Here is a 25,943-nt window from a genome sequence, read left to right as displayed (position 1 = left end):
TGGGGATTACTGTGTAATACCAGCTAGCTTTGACATAAGTGTCTGGGTAAGGTTAATCAAGAAGCATCTGCACTTTATCAGCCTGTGTTATTGTAGCTAGCTAGTTGGCTACTGTTTTAAAGGAGTTAAATAACTGACTTCCAAAATAAATATAAATGAGGTCGATAACTTCGTAATTCGACTGTAGTCTAATGTGAGCAAGTGCTTTCTGAAGCTGAAAATGACCTTAGTTGCTAGCTATTCTCAGTCTGTGGTGAAGTCCTTTAGCCTAGCGTTTCAAGCAAAGTGCATTCAAAATTCACAGTGGAGATAGTAATGGGTGTAATTTATATCGTAGAGCAAAACATGAAACTCTCTTAGGCATATGTTAATCACAGTCCTTATTTTCGTCAAAAAACGAAATCCCTATGGGGAAAAAAGCATTGGAAATCTACCAAGGTAAGCCATGGCAGAAGAAACGTCCGGCTTGGCCTACACAAATGCGTCATCATTGTAACACTCTATTCCCCATGAAGCTGGCAACATTGTCGTAACTGAATAGTACTTTTTTGAATTAGAGTCTGGATGCATATATGTTTGTCAGTAGTTCTGTGCATTGGAAAATATATCTGTGACTTGATCAGGTTAGTATCATAATCTGAGTCCGCTACACCCATGGTGCCAGTGATATTGCTAACTTCTTACTCCTTATTGGATCAGGTGAAGACCGCTGGCTGTGCACCCTTCTCCTGCAGCAGGGCTGGAGAGTAGAGTACAACGCAGCCTCAGACGCGTATACCAACGCCCCACAGGAATTCAAAGAATTCTACAATCAGAGACGGCGCTGGGGCCCTTCCACCCTGGCCAACACTCTGGATCTTCTGCATAGTGGCAAAGAAACATCCAAGAGGAATTCTTCCATTTCCAATTTGTATATCCTCTATCAGATGTTCACTGTTGGCTCATCCATTCTGGGACCTGCTTCTGTTAGCTTGATGATAGCAGGTTAGTCACGTGACACATCCAATTGATCTTTTCTATGAGTGAGTATCAAGTTCCCATTGAACTTCCAAAGAGGCAAATGCATAGGTACCATGACACAATAGAGACACAGTTAGTGCATGCTTGTTAGTATTTGTAAAATTAATTTTTTAAAAGTGAATAAGTTAATAAGAACTGAGGTGGTCTGCTAAGGTCTTTTGCTAAAAATTCCAGTTGGTGAGAATTCCCCATAACATTCATACTTACGCAGTCTTCATGATAGATTAGAAAGGTCACAGATTTGTGTTTATTGCTAATCTGGTCTCACACCGTACTTGCACAAAGGTATTTTGCAACAAAACACCTAAATAGCGTGGACATTAAACATTAAAAAATCCCAACATAGGACAGCCAAACATTAGGTACCTTCTACTACCAGATATTGTAATACCTGATTGTGCTTGACTTTGCTCATCATTTAGACCCAGTTATCATTATTATAAAAGTAGCAAAATGCCCTTGTATTCTTTAAAATGGATTTTCGATGTATCTTTTCTTCTAGGTGCTTTCCAGTTTGTGTTTAAAATGGAAGGGACAATTGCCATCATTGTGTCTGTCATCCCGCCTGTTCTCTATATACTTATCTGCTTTATCACCAAACCAAATTTCCAGATTACTGTCGCAGCCATTTTAAGTGTGCTTTATGCTTTCCTGATGACAGCCTCATTTTTTTCCATCATAGGTAAGCACTATTTTGTAATTCCTTTATCATATGGCTGTCCATAGGTGGACAGCCATATGACAAGTACAAGGGTCAGAAAGTAGAAGTCCTGCCTTGTGTTTCTTCCACCCATGCACTCACTTATAACTTAATATAACATATTGAAATTCACTAATTAGTTCTAGCTCCTGGCTGAAGAATTGTGCTAATTAGCAAATCCATGTGTCTGGAACAAGATCCTTAGGAGTACTTTTACTTTCTGAACCTGGATTTTCCTTTGACTGTCTCTTTTATCAGATAAGCAAAAGGTAGGTTATTGAGTAATTCAGAGCAGATACGACTACTAAAATCTTTTATACTATCAAATGGAATTTGGACAATTTATGTGGGAAAATGTTGCTGGATCTTTGTAAATGAAAAATCTTTGTCTCTTAGTAATACAATATGAATGGATTTGTGAAGAATGACTGCAGACATTTAACAGATTGCTGTTGTCACCTAACTAACCCACATACATTCATGACTTCTTTTGAGGAATTTGAGGTCACTGTCATCTCTGCACTAGCTACTTGATAAATAATTATCTGTCACTGTACATTAATTATCATAATGAATCACTGAATTACAAGTGAAGTGCCTGAATATGTGGACTGACTTTGAAGTTAATGTATGCCAATATTTTAAAATGACACTTGCATGAGATTGTCATTTATGGTGTTCAGCGAATTGGGTGCAATGTTTCATGTTAATGTTGCAAGTGATCATTATCATGGAACAGAATAGTATAGAAGCCACTGGAGACATTCACTTTGTTTTTACTGACCCAGTATTTTCTAGTTGTGAAAAACTATAACCAATGAAAAAAAATATTGATTGGGAATAGTGTGGCTATGTTTTGCACATGTAGACACATGTTTTTGCACGTTTTTTTAAGTAGATTAACAGATCACAAGGTCTCAAGTCAGATAGTCAGGAATTTTAATCGGCCCTGTTCATAATTAATGAACGTGAACAGCAAAATACAAGGTTTTGTAAATCCCAAAGTTTTTGAATGTGTTTTGTATTTGTTAACCAGGAACTCTGCTTTGGGTCTGTGGTAGACAATTTATCTATAAACATACCGATTACTTGAGTAGGCTTCACATTAATTGCTTTAATACAACAAAGAAATACATGAAATGTGTAATGCTGGATTTATATATTTGTGTTCTAATTCCATAGAAATAGGTTTGTCAAAATCCATTGGCTTTTCTTGTGTTCCCAGGTGACATGGTCATACAACAGACCTTCATCACACCAACTGGCATCTTTTTGGTGTCAATGAGTATAATGTATCTTGTCACAGCAATACTTCACCCCCAAGAGTTCAGTCTGATTGTCTATGGCTTGATGTACTTTGTCTGTATTCCAAGTGGTTACCTCCTGCTTACGATCTACTCACTGGTCAACATGAACATTGTGTCATGGGGTACACGGGAATCAAACCATGAAAAAGCAGAGCAAAAGAATGTAGGGGTACTGTGTGACCGCAACTGCAAGCTGTGCTGCTGGGATGTTCATCTTGAGGTCACCCAGGAAACCGAGAACTTGGTCCTCCAGCAAATGCAAAATGCAGTCAGACCTAAATCAGACCAAAACATCACAGTGCCTGAAAACCAACCAAGCACAGAAGAAAACCGAAACAACTTACATCAAGAACAACTCACTTCAAACACAAAAAATCAGCAGAACATCCTTATGAAGGAGACTAGCTTCAAGCATAGACTGCCAGACACCAATGCCATCTCCAAAACTGAGAAGGAATCTATAACAAAGATGGAACAAGATGATGGAAGGTGAAATTCCCAAAATTTTATTTAGTATTTTAGAAAAGATGATTATTTTATTTTTTTCTACAATACACATCTGGATTATTAAAAACACTGATACAATCTCTAAGCCCTTCGGTAAAATGGAATAAACACAATCATGACTACATTCACACACTGTAATTATGCCCACCAGTTTGTCTCCGCTTGTTTTCTAGCATTGTACTTCAGTCCTCCACCGACTAGAGGTCACAACATTCTTTGTCAAGCCTCTTCTCAAACAATTATGCCATTTACACTGCCTCAATAATCCAAATTGATAAAAGCAATTGCCACTAATTAAGCTCAGATGATGATTGACAGTGATGTTTGCAAGTGATATTGACACGTTAAATTCAATGTGACAACTTCCATGGACGTGCGGTAGTATTTTGAAATGCTGTATAGGGCATAATAGGTTGTATTATAGTGTTGTGTTAATGTGGAAATGCCCACATAGCATATAAAAATGAGGGCAGTTACATAACATTTAACTTGCTCAAAACAGTTAAAAGAAAAATTCATTATTCAACTAATTAACTCAGCGTTTCCCAACCTTTTTCCTTCCGTGGCACACTTTCCAAATTTACAGAATCTCATGGCACACCACTCTCATGGCACAAAAAACCGCGAGCGACGTACTGACGTGGATGTGATGTGCCAACAGTAGGCGTAAATGTTCTTTTGGGGTTTTAATTAAGCGATATGCATTTTAATGACATTTATTTTGGCATTTGTTCATTTAAGTTTTTTTAATTCATTTGAACCTTAAAAAATTTTTTAAAGGATTTTTCACACGGCACACCTGAGTGCCGTGGCACACCAGTTGGGAAACGCTGAATTAACTAACCATGGTCTTCAGTCAAGACTTTAAATAGACTCAGGTGTCTTCGTGCTAGACTAAAACAAAAATCTTCAGCCTCGCCAGCCTTTTTTTTAAAAGATTTTTTTACTGCAGTGATACTCAATCCTGGTCCTGAAGAGCCACAAATCCGCTGGTTTTTGTTTTTTCCTTAAGACCAGCAACTGATTCAGACAAGAAACCAGATGACCTGGGTTAATTGTGTGATCAACGGCTTTAACTAATCAATTGCTGTGCTATTGAATTTCTGCACAACAACAAAAGCCAGCAGACTCTGCGGCTCTCCATGACCAGGGGCGAGGACCCCTGGGTCAAAGACATGCTCTTCATAGCATTTAAACTTCCATCTATGTTCACTTTCCTACCTGACTCTACTAATAAATTAATTGTTTCTATGAATGCCACAATTAGAAACTGAATTGTGCAATTAGCCACTTGATTGTTGCCGTTGGGAGTGCCTATGGGGACCCTTGGAGGATAACCATTGAAATACAACTTTAAATCCCTGCAGGTCACATGGTGGAGACAAACTGGTGGCCCTAACTATAATTAATATTAAATAAGGGGATGTAAACTTACTCTTAAGAGCACATTACAGTATGTTATTATAGTTTTAATTCAACAGATTATGTAAAATGTTTGTGTTAGCAGTCTGACTGATGACAGTGGCCGTAAAACACTTGATGATGAAGATGATGAGACCAACACGTATGAAGAGGAAGATGAATACAAAGAAGTTATTTTGTGTCAGAGTGGTATGGTAACACTTTACAGTCTGAAATAAATGGCAAACCTTCTTACTGTGCATAAACTAGTATTCTGAGCAACAAAAAGACAATTACTGCATTAATATTTCTTTTTAGAAAATGGTATGCGTATTCTAAGAAGACCCATTATTACTAGAACATTGTTCAAATAATAGTTGTTCAAATACTCTTGAAGGTGCAATGGGATCAATTGTTTTTAGTGCAAAATTCTAGACACACATCTATAGTCAGAGGCTCTATTCAAATTTTTTTATGGTTTTCATAAATCAAATGTATTTCCATACCTGTACACTTAATTGTACATAATCAGATAAAGACAGGATTTTTCTCTTCCACAAAAGATTGGGTCCAGCCTGTTAAAATCGAATTCTTGAAGAAACTGACCTCGGCCAACCTGAAGAGGAACCTGCAGGAGCATATTCGATACACTTTGAGAAACAAGGACCAGGATGACCTGTGCGAGGAACTGGTGCTCATGTTAACTGACACAACCAATGCAGAGCTGAAGGACAGGGTGGGTCCAGAGGACGTGCTGTCCGAAAGCCAGCTGGAAGAGCTAGAGTGCAGCCTCAATGAGGCTGCCAGGAGAATTCTTAAAACCAACCGCATGCAGAGACTGGAGAACAGGGTGAATCATGCTATCAAAAAAACACTTACTGCACCTCAAGTCGACCAGCTCACAGAGGTACATGCTGGTGCAGCAAAATATTGTACTTCTTTCCTTTTATGTTTGTGTATCCAGTTGTTAATTATTTCTGAATTTAGGTTCACATTTCTCAGCTGGTTGTAGCATCATCTTTGTTTCATAAATATTGGGTTGTACAAAGATAAAAATAAAGGTTAGGCCATTTTATCTTGGGACTGTTTCTGTGGTGTGCCCACCCAAACTTCTTATTGCTGTAAGCCCATCCCTCAATATTTTAAGCTTTTCTAGTAAAGTACAGTCTGTGGTCAAAGGCTATTTTACAAAGTTTATAATGACTGGTCAATTATTAGTTTAAATGTCCTCACATTTTTAGTGTGATTCAGATTCTGAGAAGTATGCTCTGAAACAACTATTCAACAGTAGCTGGCTAGGCAATGAAGACTTTTTACTGGACCCCACCAGAAACTTTTTCAGTTGAAAGGGACAGGGAGCTTGCAAAAAAATTGAAAATGAGAAAGAATGCACACCAAACTCTCCCGTATTGCTTTGTGAGTTTAACCAGTCTATGTTCATAGCCTGAAAAGTCATTAAGTGTAAGGAAATTAAATATATTTATTAATTGTGATTATAAGCACGTAAGTGACGGAGTGTAGCACAGTGGGTAAGGAACTGGGCTTTTAACCGAAAGGTCACAGGTTCGATTCCTGGGTAGGGCACTGCCGTTGTACCCTTGAGCAAGGTACTTAACCGAAATTGCTTCAGTATATATCCAGCTGTATAAATGGATACAATGTAAAAATGCTATTTAAAAGTTGTGTAAGTCGCTCTGGATAAGAGCATCTGCTAAATGCCTGTAATGTAATAAGTTAAATTAAGCTTTCTTTTGCATTTTGTTGATACACCCAGCCTACAGTATATTTTGACATGCTAGCTTGGTGTAAGATTAGTTTAAAATGAAGTATCCTGAAAATATTGTCTGCAGCGCACGTGGTCACCTTTAAATCAGTGATGCCCAGGGGTTAAATTGGGATTTGGGAGGTGGGTGGACCCTGAGATACGGTGGGAGGTGGGTGAAAAAAGGTACAAACCAATGAATGTCTCAGCTCAAAATAGTTGTATCTTTAATGCATTTTGCACATAATTGTAATTAAGGAAAACAATATTTTAAAAAGAATGTATACTATTGATGCAAGCTTTTACATAAAATATGTCAAGTTTATTGAGTGTCATTAATGCTGAATGAAATAATGAAAATAATCAGTCATCCTCCTCTTTTGTCCTCCCTTTCTTCCTCCTTTATCCATCTTTCTTAAACTGTCAAATTGAAACAAAATAAAAGCGGCGACTGGTGAGCTGAAAAAAAAACATTCCTTTAAACTAATAATTGATCTCAATCTGTATTAATTAATTTTCAGTGATTAACAAGCATGCAAACGATCTGACTAATCAATTGGAAAGGGACACACAGCTTCTTCGCATTGTGTTAGGGAGATTAAATGATAAATGCGATTTAGAAAAATCAGTTTTAATCACTAAGCAGTGGTGGAACCTTCCCCTGATTTTCCTTGAGTGTCAATACAATTAATCCACAAAATAGGCTACCCAATACTATCATATATAGCCAGCTCTCCCCAAATAGGCAGTTTTAGCAAGTAGCCTAGGCCTTATAGCCTACATTATTTTCATTTGCAGTACGAAATTGTGCACATTTTTAATCAACATTATTTGCGGATACATGCACTTCTTTCTCCGCACTCATATTCATGGCAAATATCTGCAATGCGTAGATTGTAAACAAAATTGAAGTGCAGGTTTTGTTCTTGCTGGTTATTCTGAAAGCTAACACGGTAGATAACAGACTGGTGTATCTTGTTTGTTAAGTGTAGACTAGGCTACTTGGTGATTAAAACTGATTTTTAACGGATAAATTGAATTTGATTTAATCCCCCTAACACAGTATGAAGATGCTGTGTGTTAGGCTACTTGCCATTTGATTAGTCCGACCGTTGGCACGCTTGATAAGGAAAATTACTAATGAAAACAAGTTGAGATCAATGATTAGTTTAAACGAAAGTTTTGCACCCCACCAATTTTCAGCTCACCAGTCGCCGCTATAAAAACGTTATGTAGGCTATGTGGGAAATATTCAATCCTAGTTTAGCAGCTGAACAGCAACCTGCTGATTTTGCTCAAAGTTGCAGTGGGGGCTGTTTATTCATCTCTCTTTAAAACGTTGCATAGATGAAATTACATGTTAATGAAATTACCTACCGCGTCCGCTTCCAAACAGTCAACGATATTTTTCTTTCTGTGCCTGTCGACTGTTCCTCCAGAGTTTTTTTTCTTCGGATTTTTGATTGTTTGAGTGAGTAACTGGCTAGAGGGAACACATGGACTGAAGCATACGAAAAATGGACTGCATTGTCATAGTTTTTTGTAAAATAGCGGGTCAAAATTATTTATTTATTTACCAAAGGTGGGTGGATGCCGTCCACCCCCAATTTAACTATTGGTAAATGGTAAATGGACTGCATTTATATAGCGCTTTACAATTGATGCCTCTCATTCGCCAGAGCAGTTAGGGATTAGATGTCTTGCTCAAGGACACTTCAACACGCCCAGGGCGGGGTTTGAACCGGCAACCCTCCGACTGCCAGACAATCGGTCTTACCTCCTGAGCTATGTCGCCCCTTGGTGATGCCAATAACCACATAGCTATCAAGTATGCATGCAACAGTTAAAATAATAAATGGCTTTGAAATTATTTTACTGATGTCACTTATGTATGTTGTTTGCATTATAGTGATAGTAACAAGTAGTGACTTTCAATTAACAATGGGAGATTTGAATTTAGCACAATGTGATGGATGGTGGCTAGTTAGTTACCCCATGTACCGCTGATACCAAATCACCCAAGGCTTACACACATGTTGCTATTTAACTCAAATCTTTCCTATAACCATGAAGGCTGATCATCTTTCGCATCGGTTAACTCCATCCCCTTAATTATTCACAGGTTCACGTTTTAGCCCATAAAAATTCTGTTGGAATTTATGCAGTGTGGCAGTTCAGCCTGTTGTCAAACCTGTGTACAGCTAGCGTTATCAACTGGAGTAAAATGTTTTTGGAATTTTTATTGTTTTGCTAAAGTTGTGCAAGTTTTGTGCAAGTGAATAAGAATCTTGTAACAGTTTTTGCAGCAAATCTTTCACCACCTCCAAACCATAACTTTCTAGCTACAGTGTTAACGGGGTGGAGCTGAGCGTTATACTTTTTACTTAAAGAAATAATTTTAAAGGTGTTCACAATAACAGTGAAGTAATTTTTTTACAATTTACTTTTTTCTTCAACCTTTTTCAAAACCTAATTTTTCTAGATGAATAGATCTGTATCCACATATATTGTTATAGCCTTGTTATGTCCACAATGTGCACAATAGATGATGCTGTGGGTATTTATACAGGTAAATGGAAATATTTGGGGATTATGTACTCCCTAACTATGATTGTGAATTACTTCCTTTTTCTAGGATGAAAATGACTTTTGGGAGAAACTGATAGAAAGATATCTTGCACCTATAGTGGAAGACAAAGCTAAAAAGGATGAAGTGACAAGAGAATTAAAATCTCTAAGGAACAAGGTAGGTGTCTTTATCCAGTCTGTTTAAAATGATCATGTTAGCTGAGAAAAAAAATTGTTGTCCAAACCAAGACTGAAATTTCTAAATAATTAATGCAAGTAATGACACTGATTTGTCAAAAATATCAAAGCAATTACAAACCGTCAGCCTTACGCCGGGCACCCACCGCACGCGTCGCGTAAGGCTGAAGCCACACTATACGCGGCCCCGACAACTTCAGAGCCACACTATACGCGGCGACGGCCACCTGTCGCGGCGCCGCGTCCCCACAGTCAGCTGTTTGTGGGTGTGTCACTTATTTTTGACAGACAGTTGTGTTCATTAAATGTTGACCGGGTTTAATATCGTGTTTCATATTCATTGTCCTGTCTGAATAAAAATAATTTTTGCAGTAACCCAGATCTGAAAGATGTTAGTCAGCTGCCTAGCTAGGCTGTTTAATGTCTAGCTAGTGAGTAACAACCAACAACAAAAACATTGTCTGGCTAATTAGCCAGATAATGCCTTCAAAGTTATATCTGGTTAGCTAGCTAGGTGGCTGGTAGAAACGAACAACTAGCAACTAATACATTAGGAAGATTTTTTTTGTTTGTTATTGTTTGTTGTTACTCACTATGGCTAGACATTAGACAGCCTAGCTAGGCAGCTTATTAACATTTTTCAGAGCTAGGTTACTGCAAAATGATTTTTATTCAGACTGGACAGTGATAGTAGCTAACGGCGATAACTACATTGCAGAGCCACCGACAATTCCAGAGACTTTTCTCCACGCTGCGTTCCTCTTATCAATGTCTCTGTAGGAGATTTTATTAAGTCGTGAAACCCGATACGGAAATTACGAGTTAGGTCCTCCATTGTGGAACGATAGAATGTGGAACTAAAATGAGAAAAAAATAGGGACAATTTACTTGACGGATCATTAGATCAAATCAGATTGGTTACCGCGACGCGGCGAGGGGGTCAAAGTTGAATTTTTGCCATCTCCCCCGCGGCCTCGCCGCCTCTCGCCGTGCCGCCGGCAATCCCAACATGCCTTGCGGGGTCTGGCCGCCACCTCTCATTCAAAATGAATGGAGGCGGCGCCGCCGCGTATAGTGTGGCTTCACCGTAAGCGTCGCGTAAGCAGCACGGCGAAGCAGCACGGCGCGGCGGGTAGCATGTCTCCACTGGTTCCGTTTGTGTCGCGCTAAGGCTTGCTTAAAGCTCTATATTCCTAGTAGCTCTCGCAGTCTGCAGTGGGATTATGTCGTGTATTTCACGTTTGTTCAGGACTGTTGATTATGGGTAAGTGAATACTTGGTGAGAGACCTTTATCAGTCTGTTAATTTGGTAATATTTTTTAACACAAGTAAATACATGAGAAAGTAAACGCTTTAAAGAATTACCATAAGCTTAAATCGCAACGTAGCCTGCATAATAATCAATCTCAAACTGTATTAATTTATTTGCTTGGTTAAGAAGCGTGCCAATTTCACGAAGAATATGTAATGATCATAATAAATAATCCGTAATCAACCATTGGGAATTCCCGTGTCGTCTTGTCATTCACGTCAAAACGTGTATAGGATCAGATTTAGTAAAATCAGCTAATCATCAAAAAGATAGCGTAACAGTTTAATCTTGAAGGGATATGAACACCAAAACGCCATGAACACCGTAAGCTTTGAAGTACAAGTGCAATAAAGGCTTGCTTACAACTTCATTTATAAAATAGGTGCATTTTCATCGGCAAGACCACTAAATAATCAGATTTTTTAAAGCTCTGTGGATTATCTGAGTTTTATTAACAAGCCCTTTTTGAAAGCACGGCGAACGAAGACATCGGAGAAGTCAAATAGACTGAGCAACGGTTGGTTAAAAACTACCTTCCAACACTCGAGCTAACAAACCGCTGCTCGGTGCATTCACTTCTACATCATTCAATAGGCTACGTCTTTCTGTGGTGTATTTTCAAATTTACCCCACCCCCTCCGCAAAATAAGATAGCAAAACTAAGTTTGCCTTTTCCCCAGGTTCCAGTTTTTTTTTTTTCTTCTGCAAGGACAATACAAAAACGAAAAGGCTTGTATTTTTTAGCTGCTTATAAAATATCTGGTGTTTATCTGGTTTTATCTTGTTCTCCACTACTGCAAGAGGGAACTAGGGACACACCCCCAGTAATATAAGGATGAAATATAAATCAGAACATGTATACCTAGCATTTTAGAGCATATTTCTGTGTATAAACAGGCCATCGTGACGCGCGACAAGCCGAAAAAATAGAACAGAAGCGAAAAACTACGCTTCAGTTCGCTTGTGTCGCGCAAGCTTCGCAGCCGGTTCGCGACATGTTCGCATCTGGTGGAGACGATGTCGCCTGCTGCCGTTGTAATAACAGTACTTCAACTACGCTTCAGTTACGCGCATAATACGCGGTCGATACGCGTGCGGTGGGTGTCCGGCTGAGGGTTGAATTCAATGCACAAGCATTTCTGCACTCTCTCAAATTGGAGGATGCAGCAGTGATCAGGAAAATATTTTTTGGGACAGGCAAATATGATAATTCCCATTGGCAGAAAAATACAAAAATATGACTTCAGTAAAAATAAACCTCTGTATTTTGTTGGTCATTTATTGTTTCATGTATATATACATGTAAACAGGATTCTCATGGCTTCAATTTGTCTTGCAGGCAACATTTCTATACTTCATTTTGAATGTCTTGTGGGTTGTGGCAACCTTTTTCCTCCAAGCAATTGGAGATACAATCAGCCTCAAGCTTCCTAAGTATTTCCCAAATGGCACGAAAGCCAATGAGACGATGAACGTGGAGCCTTTAAGCTTGATGTTTCTCCTGTCGTTTGCGTTACTACTCATTGTCCAGTTTTTAGCTATGCTTTACCACAGGTATTGTTCAACACAGTGAACACTGCAAATGACTGTTTATCTGCTGTTTTCACGAAAAAGTGTTTTTTCGACATCGAGAATGAATTATTCCTATAGTAAGAATTAGATGTTTAAGGACATTCCACTTGGGTGTGTTATTGGTATATTCAGCTTTAGATTTTCCTCTTTCAATAGAATACATTCAATACTCCAATTTGATAAAACGTAATTCAATACAGTTCAAATTTGTCAATGAGAACACTAAAGCTTTAACTAAATAACTCACATTGTTCTCAACATTGTCCTGAGCGACCAAAATCATGTTTTTTAAAATATTTTTATAATGCTTCTCAACAGAATTTACACTCTGATCCATGTAGTGTCCTACAGAAGCACAGAGAAAGACTATAAGGGTGACAGTGATAAAGTAGGTGATTTTTTTCCCTTCATGAACACAGCATTTTAACACTGCGTGTTGTGATGAATGTAATCAATTTTGTAGAATCTACCCACCTGGAGAATTTTCAGTATGCACAAGGTTTCATAACATTACAATGGTCATTTTTCATCAGGCTATTCACCGTTGATGTTATTGTACTGTTGTAAAACAGGGCTTTATTTCAGTCACTGTGTTTCTGCATGTCAAACTTGCATGCATTTTGGTACACAGAACCAGATTGTCATGGATTAAATATAAAATCTAATCTTTCAAATACTGTATGTCCTGATTATTAGTTTTTTTCCCAATTACTCAAGGGTCAGTTGAGTTATCATAGCCCAATTTAGTTCATATGGCATTAGATTCATTAATGATTTTATCTTTTCTTTTTTTATTACCTCAGTTTTTAATATGGTTGTAGCTGTTAGCTATCATGTCTAATACAGGAAGTACACCTGCTTTCCTTTTATTTGTGTTGATCCAATTTGCATGTCTTTTTTGTTGTACAGGAAGACGATGATGGCCTGGAACTAGGAGAACGCATTGAAAAAGGTCTTGCGATTACCAACGATGACCTGTTAGATTAGTGAAGTTCTTACATGATGTTACTAACAAGTGTAAAAAGTGGCTGTCATTGTACACTTCACAGTAGAATGTCTGAGGTGATTTCATAAGGAATAGAGGCAGTGTAGTTCAGGGCTGTTAATGTTTAAAGTGACATAAAATAGATATTTTAAGAAAATGGCCCCATTATTGACTGCCATCATTACCATTGCCTTATTTTTAAATAGGTTTTTCTCATTTTCTTGCTACAAAACAAATGTAATCAATCGTCAAACCCACAGTAATCACCCTCTCCTTAAGACATTGTATTTCAATCCCCATGTTGGTTTCTGTTCTCCTTTTCAGTGACCAACCTGCTTTAGTCCACTTAAATCTTTTTAGCCTCTTAAATCACTTTGGCATCTTTTGAAATGTTTGATATAGTTTTTTTTATAAAATCACAAGCTGTGACTTGACTTTAAAAATAATAATGTAACTTGTTTCCATTTAAAGCTCATATTTTTGCATTAGTAATATTACAAAATGCAACTCCTATAAAAGAAGTTTTCACTGGTCAAGTATTTATAAGAAATCTGTGATTCCATGGTCTTCTAAAATACCATTTTTACATTTTATCATGCTTTATAATTAGCTACAGTATAACTCTGTTATGTTAGCATTCTGTAAAAATTGTTAGGGAGAAAGCAGAAACTGTTTAATTTGTAAACATAACATTTTAACTGGAGGTTATCCCTTTCAACCACAATAATATTAGGTTATTGCAATACATAGCATTCTAAATGACATTGCACCAATGAATAGTGTTCTTTTTTCAACCAGTTTTTGAGAGCTACAGGAAATTTCAGAGCTGACTCAATCATACAACACTTTGATGTGAAGCATCTTGACTTAAGGTAATCAGATGAGGTAATGTTTTGAACTTGAAACTTGTTCAAAACATTGAGCTTGAAAACGGTATTGCTCATTCCTTTCCAAAATGTTTCTTTCATTCAAAAATATCTTATTAATATTGTCCATGTAATGTTTTTTTAATTGCACTGAAGAAGTTCTCTTCACATAATGGTTCGAAAATACTTTAACTATCATTTAACGATTTGTAATTGTCAAATAAGTATTTTTGTAAAGAAATGTGACCAGTCTCAGTTTGTTTTTTTTACCAGAATAAATATTTTAAACACCAACTGACTGTTGTCTATACATTGTACAAGCTCATTTTACTTGCATTTCCCAGACAAAAAACTGTACCATTTTCATTCATTGTTAAATTGTTAATTTGTCAAATAACAGTTTAACACAAACGGCTTGATCCATTTATATCAACCCCATTAAAAACAGGAACTTTTCAGCAATTACAGCAGCCTTTTCTTTGAACAGTGCATGGTGGGAATGCTTTTAGTACATTCTATAAATGACCTGTAACAGCATGGAAACACTGCTCATGGAAAAAGCCCAATTTGACAGGGCACATCTTGGATTCATTTCAAAAACCAAAAACATCAGACTGAATAAAACACAATTGGCATGTTTCCCTTATTAATGCATGCAATGAATCTCACAACCAGCTAAATAACTAAATACCCAGAATCAAGCATGTTTAAACAGAGAATGCTTCGTAGGTGTGGGAGAGAGCTGGGATCAAAGGTGCGCACACAAGGGGTTCTCTGAAGAATTTCAGTATCCACGTAGTTATGCTTGCTTTTTTTCCATTCTGAAAAACACACAAACGCTCAGCGTTATACAATCAATCAAATCAACTTTATTTATAAAGCACATTTCCGACAGCGGGTGCAACTCAATGTGCTGTACATAAAAAAAAACAGGGTGATTGAAGGATAGATTTTTAAAAAACACTTAAGACCTAAGGACATGTACATAATTGTATGCAAGGAATAACCACAACAAGCTGTACTTTTTTATTTGCATGCCTAGGGTGCCAATAAAGAATTTGTTTGGAAGTGCCATTCCCACCCCAGAAATGTGAAGATTAGAAAAGTAGCAATGACGTTACGTTACAGGCATTTAGCAGACGCTCTTATCCAGAGCGACTTACATTGTATCCACTTATACAGCTGGATAGATACTGGAGCAATGCAGGTTAAGTACCTCGTTCAAGGGTACAACAGCAGTGTCCTACCGGGGAATCGAACCTGTGACCTTCAGGTTACAAGGCCAACATCTTACCCATTATACTACACTGCCGCTCTGACGAACAAGATCAATGAAGAACAAGATTTTAAAAAGAAGATCCAAGGTGAGTCGGTAACATTTTCTCGTATTTGCATTAATCAACTAAACATGCTAAAAAACCAATCCGAGTACCATAAATTAACATTAGCTATATTAGTTACCACAAATTTGTCTAATGTCGTCTTTCATTAACCATCCAAGCTGGGGGGAAGAATACTGTGTACTGATACAAACAAGACTTTGTAAGACATAAAAATCATGAATGGAAAGTAAAACCAAACAGATAACCATCTGATGTGTGAGCAAGGTTTACATATTTATTTGTTAATTATCTTATATGTGAGGACTTGTCATGCATTTATGATTTTGAGCAATGAAGCAAAGTCCGTGTTGGTTGGATAGCAACGCCTTGTGTCATCAAATATAAAACTTGCCAATGATTTTCATACCCCCATCAACTTCATTATAATGCAGGTTATAAGTCCATAAATCATACACTGCCTTATTACTTTTATTTTATAGAACCCTAAAAAACACACGCTTTCATCAGCTGTCTGACAGCAATAGGTAATAATAGCAAAAGGTATTAAAGAAACTGATCTCAAACTGATTTCAAGTCTATTTTTTTTATGAGGAAAGGTAATGCTCAAACCGGCTGTGAGCAGGTGCAGCCAGAAAATTTATAAAGAACTAACCAATGAACAGGCAAAACTCTTGCTCTCTGTTAAAATTTTTTAATTTTATTTACTCCATCTTCATAAAACCATTGAGGTGTGGCCCTCCATTGTTCTTAAGAATGTGTAAAAGTTTAGAAAGGACAGGCTATATATATATATATATATATATGTATCAATAAGTTGAATCAGCAGGGAAGGCCAAGCTGAATCCTGGCCTCAACAAATATAAAACAACTAATCACCTAGGCTATATAATGCATGCTCAAATCCACCACCATATTGGCATGGAATCTGGCAAGTTAGGCCGTTGCATGCCCCATACCTATACAGCACCAAGAGTTTGGCACATTTCATGGTTTCCTACACAAATAAAAATAATGACCACAGACTCATTAACCTATGCCTTCTGATCTCATGTAAACAGACAAAATTCACACACAACTTCACATGTCCAAACAAGAAAGCCTCAAAAACTTGGGTTATTTTGCATTTTTTCTTTTTCCTGCTGATTATCCTGAATGCTCAGTACCATTATCAATAATTCTCCCCATTGAACATTTAGCTACATCTGCCAATGACAACATCCCATCTTGAAATTAGCCATTTGCAGGGCACTTGATACACATGCAAGAGGATACTGGAAAAACTTTCTGGTCGTGATCTTGCTTGCTAACTAATATTTCCAAAACAAATTTGAAATGTTGCTTTGCTTTTACAGCTGTATAATCGTTTTGGGAAGCTCATTTATATTTCATTCAAATGCATTCTCTGTCTTTTCACATGCAAACCCCACACAATATTCTTTCATGAAAAAAAAGGTAGATAAGGTTTCCGTCAATTTAACTACCCCTCCATCTCCCATTTTGTAAAATGACTGGATAGACTTCCAATTATTTATGCTAGTATTTACCAAAAAAAAAAAACCTTAGCAAGAAAACAGTTTTACATATTATGCATACATATTGTAGCTAAAAGTTCATTATGGTGGACCTTTTTTGCATCCAGGCTCATTTCATTCCAAGGAATATGTTGAAAAAATTCATTGTGAATTAAATTACGGGCAGACCTGGGTCAAATACAAATACCTATTTGTATTTGAAAATGTATGTAAATACATATTTGAAGTATTTACAAACAGATTTACACATGAAATACAGCTCTTTGTACAATCTTTGTGAGTGGCCCTCGATGTGATGTCAGCAAGCTATAATACTGATGGCACTCCAGGGGAACTACTAGAGGCTAGGGTTTGAATTTGGATTATGGGCAAGGGTAGCCTACGTTGGCAATTTTAAACAACTCATGTGCAGCACATAACAGACAGTAGCCTAAATGCCCATGACTTTGCAATGGGGGGGATGGCAAACTAAGACATCTTGATAAGCTACTTTCCAGTTTATTTGTACCCATGCAATATTTTTAAAGTTAGTGGCCTTTTACTGTATTTCCTCTTTTTTCTGTTGTCAGAGCATTCAACAGCCATATGCACAGTTCCATCTTTTACATTTTACACCATTAGACACTGATAAAATAGAATTCAGCCGTGAATATTCACTATGAATTAACAATGGAAACTGGTACAATTGGACTGGGGCCATCAGCAGTCATCTGACGTGTCCTCATCTAAATGCTGTCTTCTAATTAGACAAAATGCCCAACTTTCAGAGCTGATAGGTTCTCGCATAACCAGTGCTTTTGAAGTCTTTCAACAGCTTGGTGCAATTGCACGTTGCACCACTGGCCTTATGTTTTGAAAGTATTTTCAAATAATTCCATTAAATCAAACACTTTTTATTTGAAAATGCAGTATTTTAAATGTATTTTAAGACATATTTGAAAGTAATTGCAAATGCTCCTTAAATGTATTTTCTAATATATTTTGTCATTTAAATACTCAGTATGTGTAAATGCTGTATTTCAAATAATTTCTAAAAAAGTATTTAAAAGTAATGAAAATACCTTATGTATTTGACCCAGGTCTGATTATGGGTATTGGAGTTAAGGAGTTACATAAAAGGGGCGACCGCCACCTTGTGTCCAACTGAGGTAATATTTGGTGTGGAGCATTGTAGAAGGAACTACCAACCAGAGATACTGTTAAGCAATCAAAAACAATTGATGTTTATGGGAAATGTGATATGCCATGCCCACATTCATAAATTCTAACCAAACTTGACATTTAGACTGATGGAGGGCCCAGGACCATGTGTACTGAATGTTATAAATTATATGGAGCTGTTATTAATAAACACATTTTTAAGACTTATGGTGCCCCCTGTGGTCAAATTTACAAATACTTTGGTAGGGATGCTCAGAGGCCTCTCGTAAACATCTGTCAAGTTTTGTGAAAATTGAATGAATAGCCAATGACTTATGACTATTTATGTGATCCCAGGTGACCAGGGATTTCCATTCTCCGTGAAGCTCATAAACTCCAGTGGTTACTCAAGGTATTGCAGTTTAGTAAGCCTCCGGTGCCAAAAAGCAATTTTCCCCATTCAAAACTACAAATTTTCCCCTAACCAAATTAAATTATTTTGGACAGAACCTTTGAGCTCCAAAGTTTCTTCAGATTGAACTAATTATTCTCCAGGCACCATTTTCTTCTGAGTCCCAGAAAAGAAGATACCAGATTTAATTCATTCCAATTTGGTCCGCACGGTTTTACGTGACAGTGTACGTAACTGTTTAAATGAGCACACCCGCACATGAATGAGTATGGTGCTGTTATTAACTCATCGATGCACAAAAAGGTTGAATTGAGAGTTGCCAGGACAGAATCGATGTATCAGAATATGCAAAGTATTAAACCATGACCAAGGATTACAAGAATCCACCGCCATAATTATATTGTTTGATTATATTGTCATTTTTATATGTTAGTACTAACACTAATAGTACTAATAATAATGTTACCTGCCATCGTTTTCTGGGTGAAAAAAGTGTTCACCCAGCTTAGATAGCCATGAAAACATTAACTTTACAATTTTGACAAGACAGTAGGCAATAGAAAAATTCTTCTTTAAAAAAAGAAAGCTAGAGTAAGAGGAGGCAGAAACTGCACCACAGATAGGTTGCCATAACATTACTGTTAACAGTTACGGTTAACAGTTAGGCCTACTTACTTTAATTGAAATTGATTAAAATTATTGTTTAGAAATTAGGGTATTTTGGATATCAGGCACCAACAACTTTAAACCCTTAACTTATGTTTAGAATTTTTATGTTCATTCTCGCTGTCGCCTGAACAATGCGAAAAGGGGCAAACAGATTTCATTTTCATCTGGAGACAACGCCAAAGTAAAAATAAATAAAGTGCCCGAAACACAAAACGTGAACTCTGTCTGCGCATCAAAGTTTATTAACCACTTAATAGTTACAATACAATTTGTACAAACAACCCCCCCACCCCGAACACACACACGGAATAGACCGCCGCCACAAATAAATTCTCAACCTGTGGAAACACTGCATCTCCATACTTATGATCCCCACTGTATAGATTACTGTAAAGGTTACAAGCCTGTAACAAGTATCATACGCCGAAACCCAGGCTTGTCTTGGTGTTCTGTTTAACTGGTGGCATACGGTGCACAAGCCTATGCAGGTGTAGTTATCGCAATACTGTCAATACTAGTATTTTATCATTACAATTTATTTAAGACTGCTGTCATTATTATTGCATCTCTTCATGTTTTGAATGGAATTATGATGCTTCCGTATGGTTGGATGCTTGTTTGCTGCAATCCCTTGGCCTTGGATCTTTTGCCCTTAGGTGGGTTAACATCATAGATGTCAATGTAGAGCGGGCAGCACATACAGTTGAGGCCAAAAGTTTACATACCTAGGCTAAAGACATTCAAACTAAACTTTTCACAACTCTGCACATTTCATGTTACCATACATGTCCAGTGGGAAGTCAATTAGGGTATCTACTTTATTTCCATAAGAGGTCATTTCAAAATAATAGCTAAGAGACAAATTTATTTCAGCTATTATGTACTATATCAGATTTTCAGTGTGTCAAGTTCACATACACTTTGTTAGTGTTTGGTGGCATTGCCTTTTAATTGCTTAACTTGAATCAAACACTTGGGGTAGCCTTCCACAAACTCAAAATTCCTCCTGACAGAACAAGTGTAACTCAGTCAGATTTGCGGGCCTCCTTCCATCCTGATGTCTGTGTGGTCCCAAGATTTTTATATTTGCATACAATTGTTTGTATAGATGCTTGTGGTACCTTCAGTTGTTTGGTAATTGCTCCTAAGGAGGAACCGGACTTGTGGAGGTCCACAATTTTCTTCTGAGGTCTTGGCTGAGTTTCTTGGATTTTCCCATGGTATCAAGGGCAAAAAGGCAGTGGCTTTAAAGGTTGGCCCTTAAACACAACCACAAGTGCCAATTAACTCCCAATTAACTCCTAATTATGACAATTAGCCAATCAGAAGATTCTCAACAGTCATTACATCAATTACTGGAATCTTCCAGACTGTTTAAAGAGACAGTCAACTTGGTGTATGTAAACTTTTGACCCACTGGAATTCAGATATAGTGAATTAAAGCTGAAATAAATCTGTCTCTAACTGATTTTTAAAAAATTACCTCTGATGTGAACAAAGTAGATGCCATAATTGATTTGCCAAAAGAAATGTATGGTAACATGAAATGTGGGGAGTTGTGAAAAACTGAGTTTGAATATCTTTAGACTAGGTGTATGTAAACTTTTGGCCTCAACTATATTTTTCATTGAACAGTGTTTTCATTGATCTTTTCAAAATCATTTCACATGGCACTCTTTTGCAAGCTGGCCATCTTTTCAACTGACGGCAAGTAAAATGAATGACAACAAGCCCCACCCACCCCCTCTATTACCCATTTAGAGCAGTAGCATAGGCAACATTTTGTGTTGTTTTATTTTGAAAAGTTTCAGAATTAAAGAGAGAAAAAAACAAACAGTTGACATGTACGCTCCCGACTGACAATCGACTAATCTACAAACCCCTAGTCTACACGGGGCTTGCCACACCCTCACTACACCTTTGGCTTGGCAATATATTAACCAACGCAATAAGCAGAGCTATTCCATTAACTTTTTAAATGAGTTACTCGAAGGGGAAACTAACTAAATTTATTTTCCATCTATGAACTGCATACCACTGACCTTAAAATCGGAAACTCCTGCAATGAACTTAAAAGACCACACAATTTTTCTCCAACTAAGATATACCAAAAAAAAATTTTTAGGCTGATGTATCCACAATTCATATTTTGTATTTAGGAGTTCTATGTGTCCAATTTAATTACTAAACAAAATTGAGGTATTACTTTATTTTCTGACATACTATACGATACACAAAATATTGCCCTCAAAGACAGGCCATTTAAGTGGATCCTTATATCAAACACCACAAATAATACCAAATGTAAACTGTACAAGGATGAACTTCAGATTTGTGCATATAAATGTTCAAGTGAATAATTATGTAGAGAATCTGAAAGCCTAATTACAAAAACATTATAAATTCTGATTTCTAATGGAATAATCTCCCAAAAATCAAATCCATTTAATGTTCCCTGTAGTCAACTGTTTTTCAGATGAGGAGAGCAGAGGAAAATCCCACAATGTTACAGCCTTGTGGGATTTTCCTCTGCTCTCCTCCTCTATATTAGCTAGGATAAAGCTAGCCCTTGCGTAACTCTGCCCCAGCGTTTCCAAATGTATTTTACGAGTTGAAGATGCTACTACATATTCTTTGCTCTCCCATCACCCAAAACAGAAACTTACCTGTAATTAATCAGTCTTCCTCCTTGTACGAGTTGAGCACATTCATTAGTTATATGGCAGGCGAAGAGAAGCCAGTTCCTTGGCTGAACTTTATAAGCAAACCTCATGAATAGGAGTGAGTAGCAGGTGAGAGCTGGAAAAATCCACAAAGAAACATAATTACATTTATTTGTAACAGAGATGTCATAAAATATTTATATTTTGAATACTGATAGGCTTGTCGATAGAGACATTTTTGTGTATTATAATTACAGTACAACCTCAATTCTTGGTGTTCCTAGTTTTCTTTTCATTTCATTTTTGTAATGCAATACAATGGGCAATCACCCAGAAGCAAGGTAACAACCCCTCCTCCTCCACCCCATTTTAGTTGTCAGTTTAACAGAATTTGATATATATAATGCCAGAGCCTAATTACACTATAAATCTTGTTTTTTGACCTGTACAGTAGTAGCCTATAATGGGCAGTGGGCCTAACGCAAGTTAAATTTTTAATTCAATCTCATTCTAGTGTTTTTTATTTCCTTTCCCTGCTCCGATTATATTTATTTGAGTAAATATGTGGTTGAATGCATGTTTGTTTGACATCATGTAGCCTATGTTCTTTTCTATGCATGAGTAAGCATTGGCTAAATCAGCAAAAACAAACTGAGTGCTTGCAGGGCAAAATCGGCCAAATGCCCGATTTATATTAATTAAACATTTGGATTACATGAGATTGTGTTGGCATTCTTCTTATGATTTTGAGCATCATTATTATTATTATTATAGGCTATTCAACATGTGTATAAGCTGGTCTACAGCTCATTTGAATTTTTCATTTGAAATATATTTATAATTTATAATATATAATTTCCCCCAATGATTGATGCTTGAAAAAGGCATTGATGTCAAGCCTAATTTGGAAGCAACAATCAACAGCAAAACCCAGGAAATTAACATTCTGAATGACAGGTCAAACTTACACAAAGAAATTAACCAAGAAAAAACAAACAGTGGAAACGATTTAAAGAATTTAACTAGTTCAACTGGCAAGTCAACATTTCAGGAATGTCAGTCACATTTAAGTTTAGGCACTGGTTAAATGATCTCTCACCAAAGGTCATTCTCCCACTTATTATTTCTGGGCTTTTTTTCATGTCACTGATAGCAGCAATGGGAAGGCCCCAGTTAGCCACAGGTCCCCAGAAATGCTGGAATTCACAAGGAAAACAAACAAACATTGGCATGAGATTTACAGGTGAACAACAAAAATAAATATTCTGCCATGCATTGTTGTTTCTGACTTGGCAAAAATATATTTTTTAATTATGGCAAACATATTTTTTTTAAATTATGCCGAATTAACTGTTCATTGCCTCACCGTGCTGTACCAAAGGTTTTGCCAACAGCAACATAGGTTTGGTCCACCCATAGAGACAACCAAAAGAGGGAAAAGTTAATAAGAAGTTTAACATACAGGCAGTTTAAACAGTTGTTAGACAATTGCATGTGTGGTAATGTTTAAAACGATCAGAACTCCAGTATCAAAAAACAACTTGGACATAAAGCAGAAAAATACTATTTGGACAATGCCCAGTGCATTTTCATACATGCACAGCCAAACATACTACTTTTTATACATCAGAATGCAGAATAGGAATGCAGAGACAACAATATATACATCTAGCTAAATTGCATCTGTTTAACTAAAAAGGTCCAAGGTATGGATATAGACTAGGGCAGACCTTACTAAATATGAAGACCGTAGCTTGTACTTTGTGCCCACAGTCTTAGTGATTTGATTATCTGACGTTTCGTTCGTGAGCTATTGAAGCCAAAAGGCCGAATACCCCAACATAAAAATACCTAACTTTACCGCAGTGCTACAGCCAGTTAATGCGCCCTTCAGACAGACTATTAAGTTAAAGATAGCAAGAGAGCTTCGTCGAAAGTAAGCTTGTGACCTTGTAATGAACCTTTTCACCCAGTAAACAATAATTCGCAAACGTAGCTTACAGTTAGCTACTGTGGCAGCTAGGCCAGCTTGAACTGTTCAGCTACCTGTCCAACCGGCTACTGTGGCTACTTAAATACCTTCCAAGAACGAACTCGCAAGTTAGCATGTTACCTCATCAAATAGTCTCTGAATTCCTTGCTTCGAAGATGGTCCACAGCTTTACGAGCCAAAACGCCTGCCATTGTGCAATTTGCAACGTTACTTTGGGAAATGAGAATAAAGTTAAAGGGTATTTCCTTCGTATACCTCGCTAAGGTCGACAAGACAGCTGACAGACCTTCACCGTCCTGTCTTTTTGTGTTCTTCGTCCTCAGTGGGTTACCTGACTGTAACGGAAAGTAACGTGCATACCGCCACCTATTGACTTGGAGTGGGATGAGAAAATCTCCTCCATCTGCGATGCCAACATAGCATTGGTTTCCCTGATGACTGCCATTCCAATTGAGTTTGTAAGTCAAATTGCCTTCAGGGGGCGTCTGGTTCGTGACGTCACAGCCCAATGTTAAAATTCTATTGACTTTTAAAAAAATCATTGATTGTAAAATATCTATAGCGATTAAAAATAAAAGATTTCTCACGTTTTTTGGGACCGTCATTCTCCGTAGCATGTGCTTGGTTATATTTATTTCAATCTCTGGAGGGAAAAAAACGGATTTATGTGGATTTACGATGTGCTGGTGGTCCTGAACTACACTAAATCAATCAGTCGCACGGATACACGTCACAACCACGTGTGCTTGTAAGTCCACCTGCCAAGTGCGGTGCCTTGGCTGCAGAGACTGTAAAAAATATGGACACAGCTACTGTGACGTCACCCATTGCCTCTCCGTGGGGCTCTAAAACACGTTTTGAAGCTCAATGGCGGGCGCGGCCATTTTCTCGATTTGGAGCCAAAACCATAGAGTTAAGCGGTCTTGTGATTTTCACAATTTGATTGACAGTCCGGTGCGGAAAAGCCCCTCAACCTGAACGAGGCTAGCTGACTGTCTGCCGTTATGTTTTAAAATATATTATCAGATGTTTACGGAGTTTAATTTCCATCCGTGACTTTACTGTGTCATGTAATCACGTTATGTATGACATTAAAAATACAATTAGGCTATGTTCAGTTATCTTCAATTTATGTTTCTCAGCAAAACGAATATGCTTAGCTAGCATATCAGCTTGCCAGTGAGCTAGGTAGGCTGTCCGTGGTTAGCTCACGCGTTAGCAATATGAACCACAGGGGAAGAACATTGACTACACTGATGGTCAATCAATCGGAGATGTGTAGGCTACTGGTGATTTGACTAGGCAAATTTTCGTATAACTGTCTGGTAGATCTGCTGTTAACCGAGCAAGTTATCGTCGTAGGTTTTCGCCAGTCAGATAATGAGCCTGCTACTACTAGCTACTCCATCGCCGTTTGTGGTGTTCACTTGCTGGGTGACGCTAGCTGACCGATCGTTCGCAAATCACTTTCTACCGAACAAAAATTAACACTCAGTGGTGATTAACAAATCTACCAAGTATTTTAATAACTGATCTGCAGGCGTGTAAATATGACAACGCACTTTGTACAGCAAGTTTTCCACCTGGTGCATGAAGACAAAAATAATGTAGCCTACGTTGAATTTCTAATTATTATTAGGCTATTATTTTTTTCTTGTAAATCATCAAAACCAATGGAGAAAAGCCAATATACGCAAGGAGCCCCCAGAACCGATTCTGAGAACCACTGTCTTAAATGCCTAGCTTGTCGGTCTCTTAAATGCTAAAAACATGTTCCTTTCTAAATGCCAAGATGGTTAATTTCGTTAAATTCCGTGTGTGTGATTTCATCGTGTGTTGTATGTTAATCAGCAAATGAACCTTGAAACTCTTAATTCGCTTCGTGAAACTGAAAAAGTGTTTATCCCAAAATCGGGATTATAGTAGCTTTGTCACATGCGTGAAGCATGGCCCAGGTAGACATTTACGGAATGTACACGACTGACAAGCCGCC

General features: G+C 37.4%; 2 protein-coding genes across 2 annotated transcripts in view; one reads left to right on the top strand and one right to left on the bottom strand.

The window, feature by feature from the left end:
• LOC118220348 (chitin synthase chs-2-like) overlaps positions 1 to 13,345 on the top strand; it is a 34,661-nt gene extending 21,316 nt beyond the window's left edge. Inside the window, exons 11-19 of the mRNA XM_035404219.1 lie at positions 700 to 984; positions 1,523 to 1,702; positions 2,946 to 3,516; positions 5,039 to 5,145; positions 5,499 to 5,842; positions 9,333 to 9,443; positions 12,115 to 12,329; positions 12,666 to 12,735; positions 13,257 to 13,345. Coding sequence (XP_035260110.1) covers positions 700 to 984; positions 1,523 to 1,702; positions 2,946 to 3,516; positions 5,039 to 5,145; positions 5,499 to 5,842; positions 9,333 to 9,443; positions 12,115 to 12,329; positions 12,666 to 12,735; positions 13,257 to 13,334 — 1,961 coding nt within the window. The 3' untranslated portion in view covers positions 13,335 to 13,345. The remainder of the gene's footprint in view (positions 1 to 699; positions 985 to 1,522; positions 1,703 to 2,945; positions 3,517 to 5,038; positions 5,146 to 5,498; positions 5,843 to 9,332; positions 9,444 to 12,114; positions 12,330 to 12,665; positions 12,736 to 13,256) is intronic.
• Positions 13,346 to 13,991: 646 nt separating this feature from the next.
• On the bottom strand, positions 13,992 to 24,307 carry LOC118221008 (mitochondrial pyruvate carrier 1). The gene is made up of 5 exons (XM_035405550.1): positions 24,071 to 24,307; positions 23,324 to 23,327; positions 23,057 to 23,153; positions 21,961 to 22,093; positions 13,992 to 15,019 (listed from the first exon to the last, which is right to left on the bottom strand). The coding sequence occupies exons 1-5, from the start codon at positions 24,139 to 24,141 to the stop codon at positions 14,998 to 15,000; spliced, it is 327 nt and encodes a 108-aa protein (XP_035261441.1). The 5' UTR covers positions 24,142 to 24,307; the 3' UTR covers positions 13,992 to 14,997.
• Positions 24,308 to 25,943: the final 1,636 nt, after the last annotated feature.

Source organism: Anguilla anguilla, chromosome 2, assembly GCF_013347855.1.
Source record: "Anguilla anguilla isolate fAngAng1 chromosome 2, fAngAng1.pri, whole genome shotgun sequence".
In the NCBI taxonomy this organism is placed as follows: domain Eukaryota; kingdom Metazoa; phylum Chordata; class Actinopteri; order Anguilliformes; family Anguillidae; genus Anguilla; species Anguilla anguilla.
The sequence above is the reverse complement of the archived record's forward strand: the minus strand, read 5'-3'. Positions and strand labels throughout refer to the sequence as shown.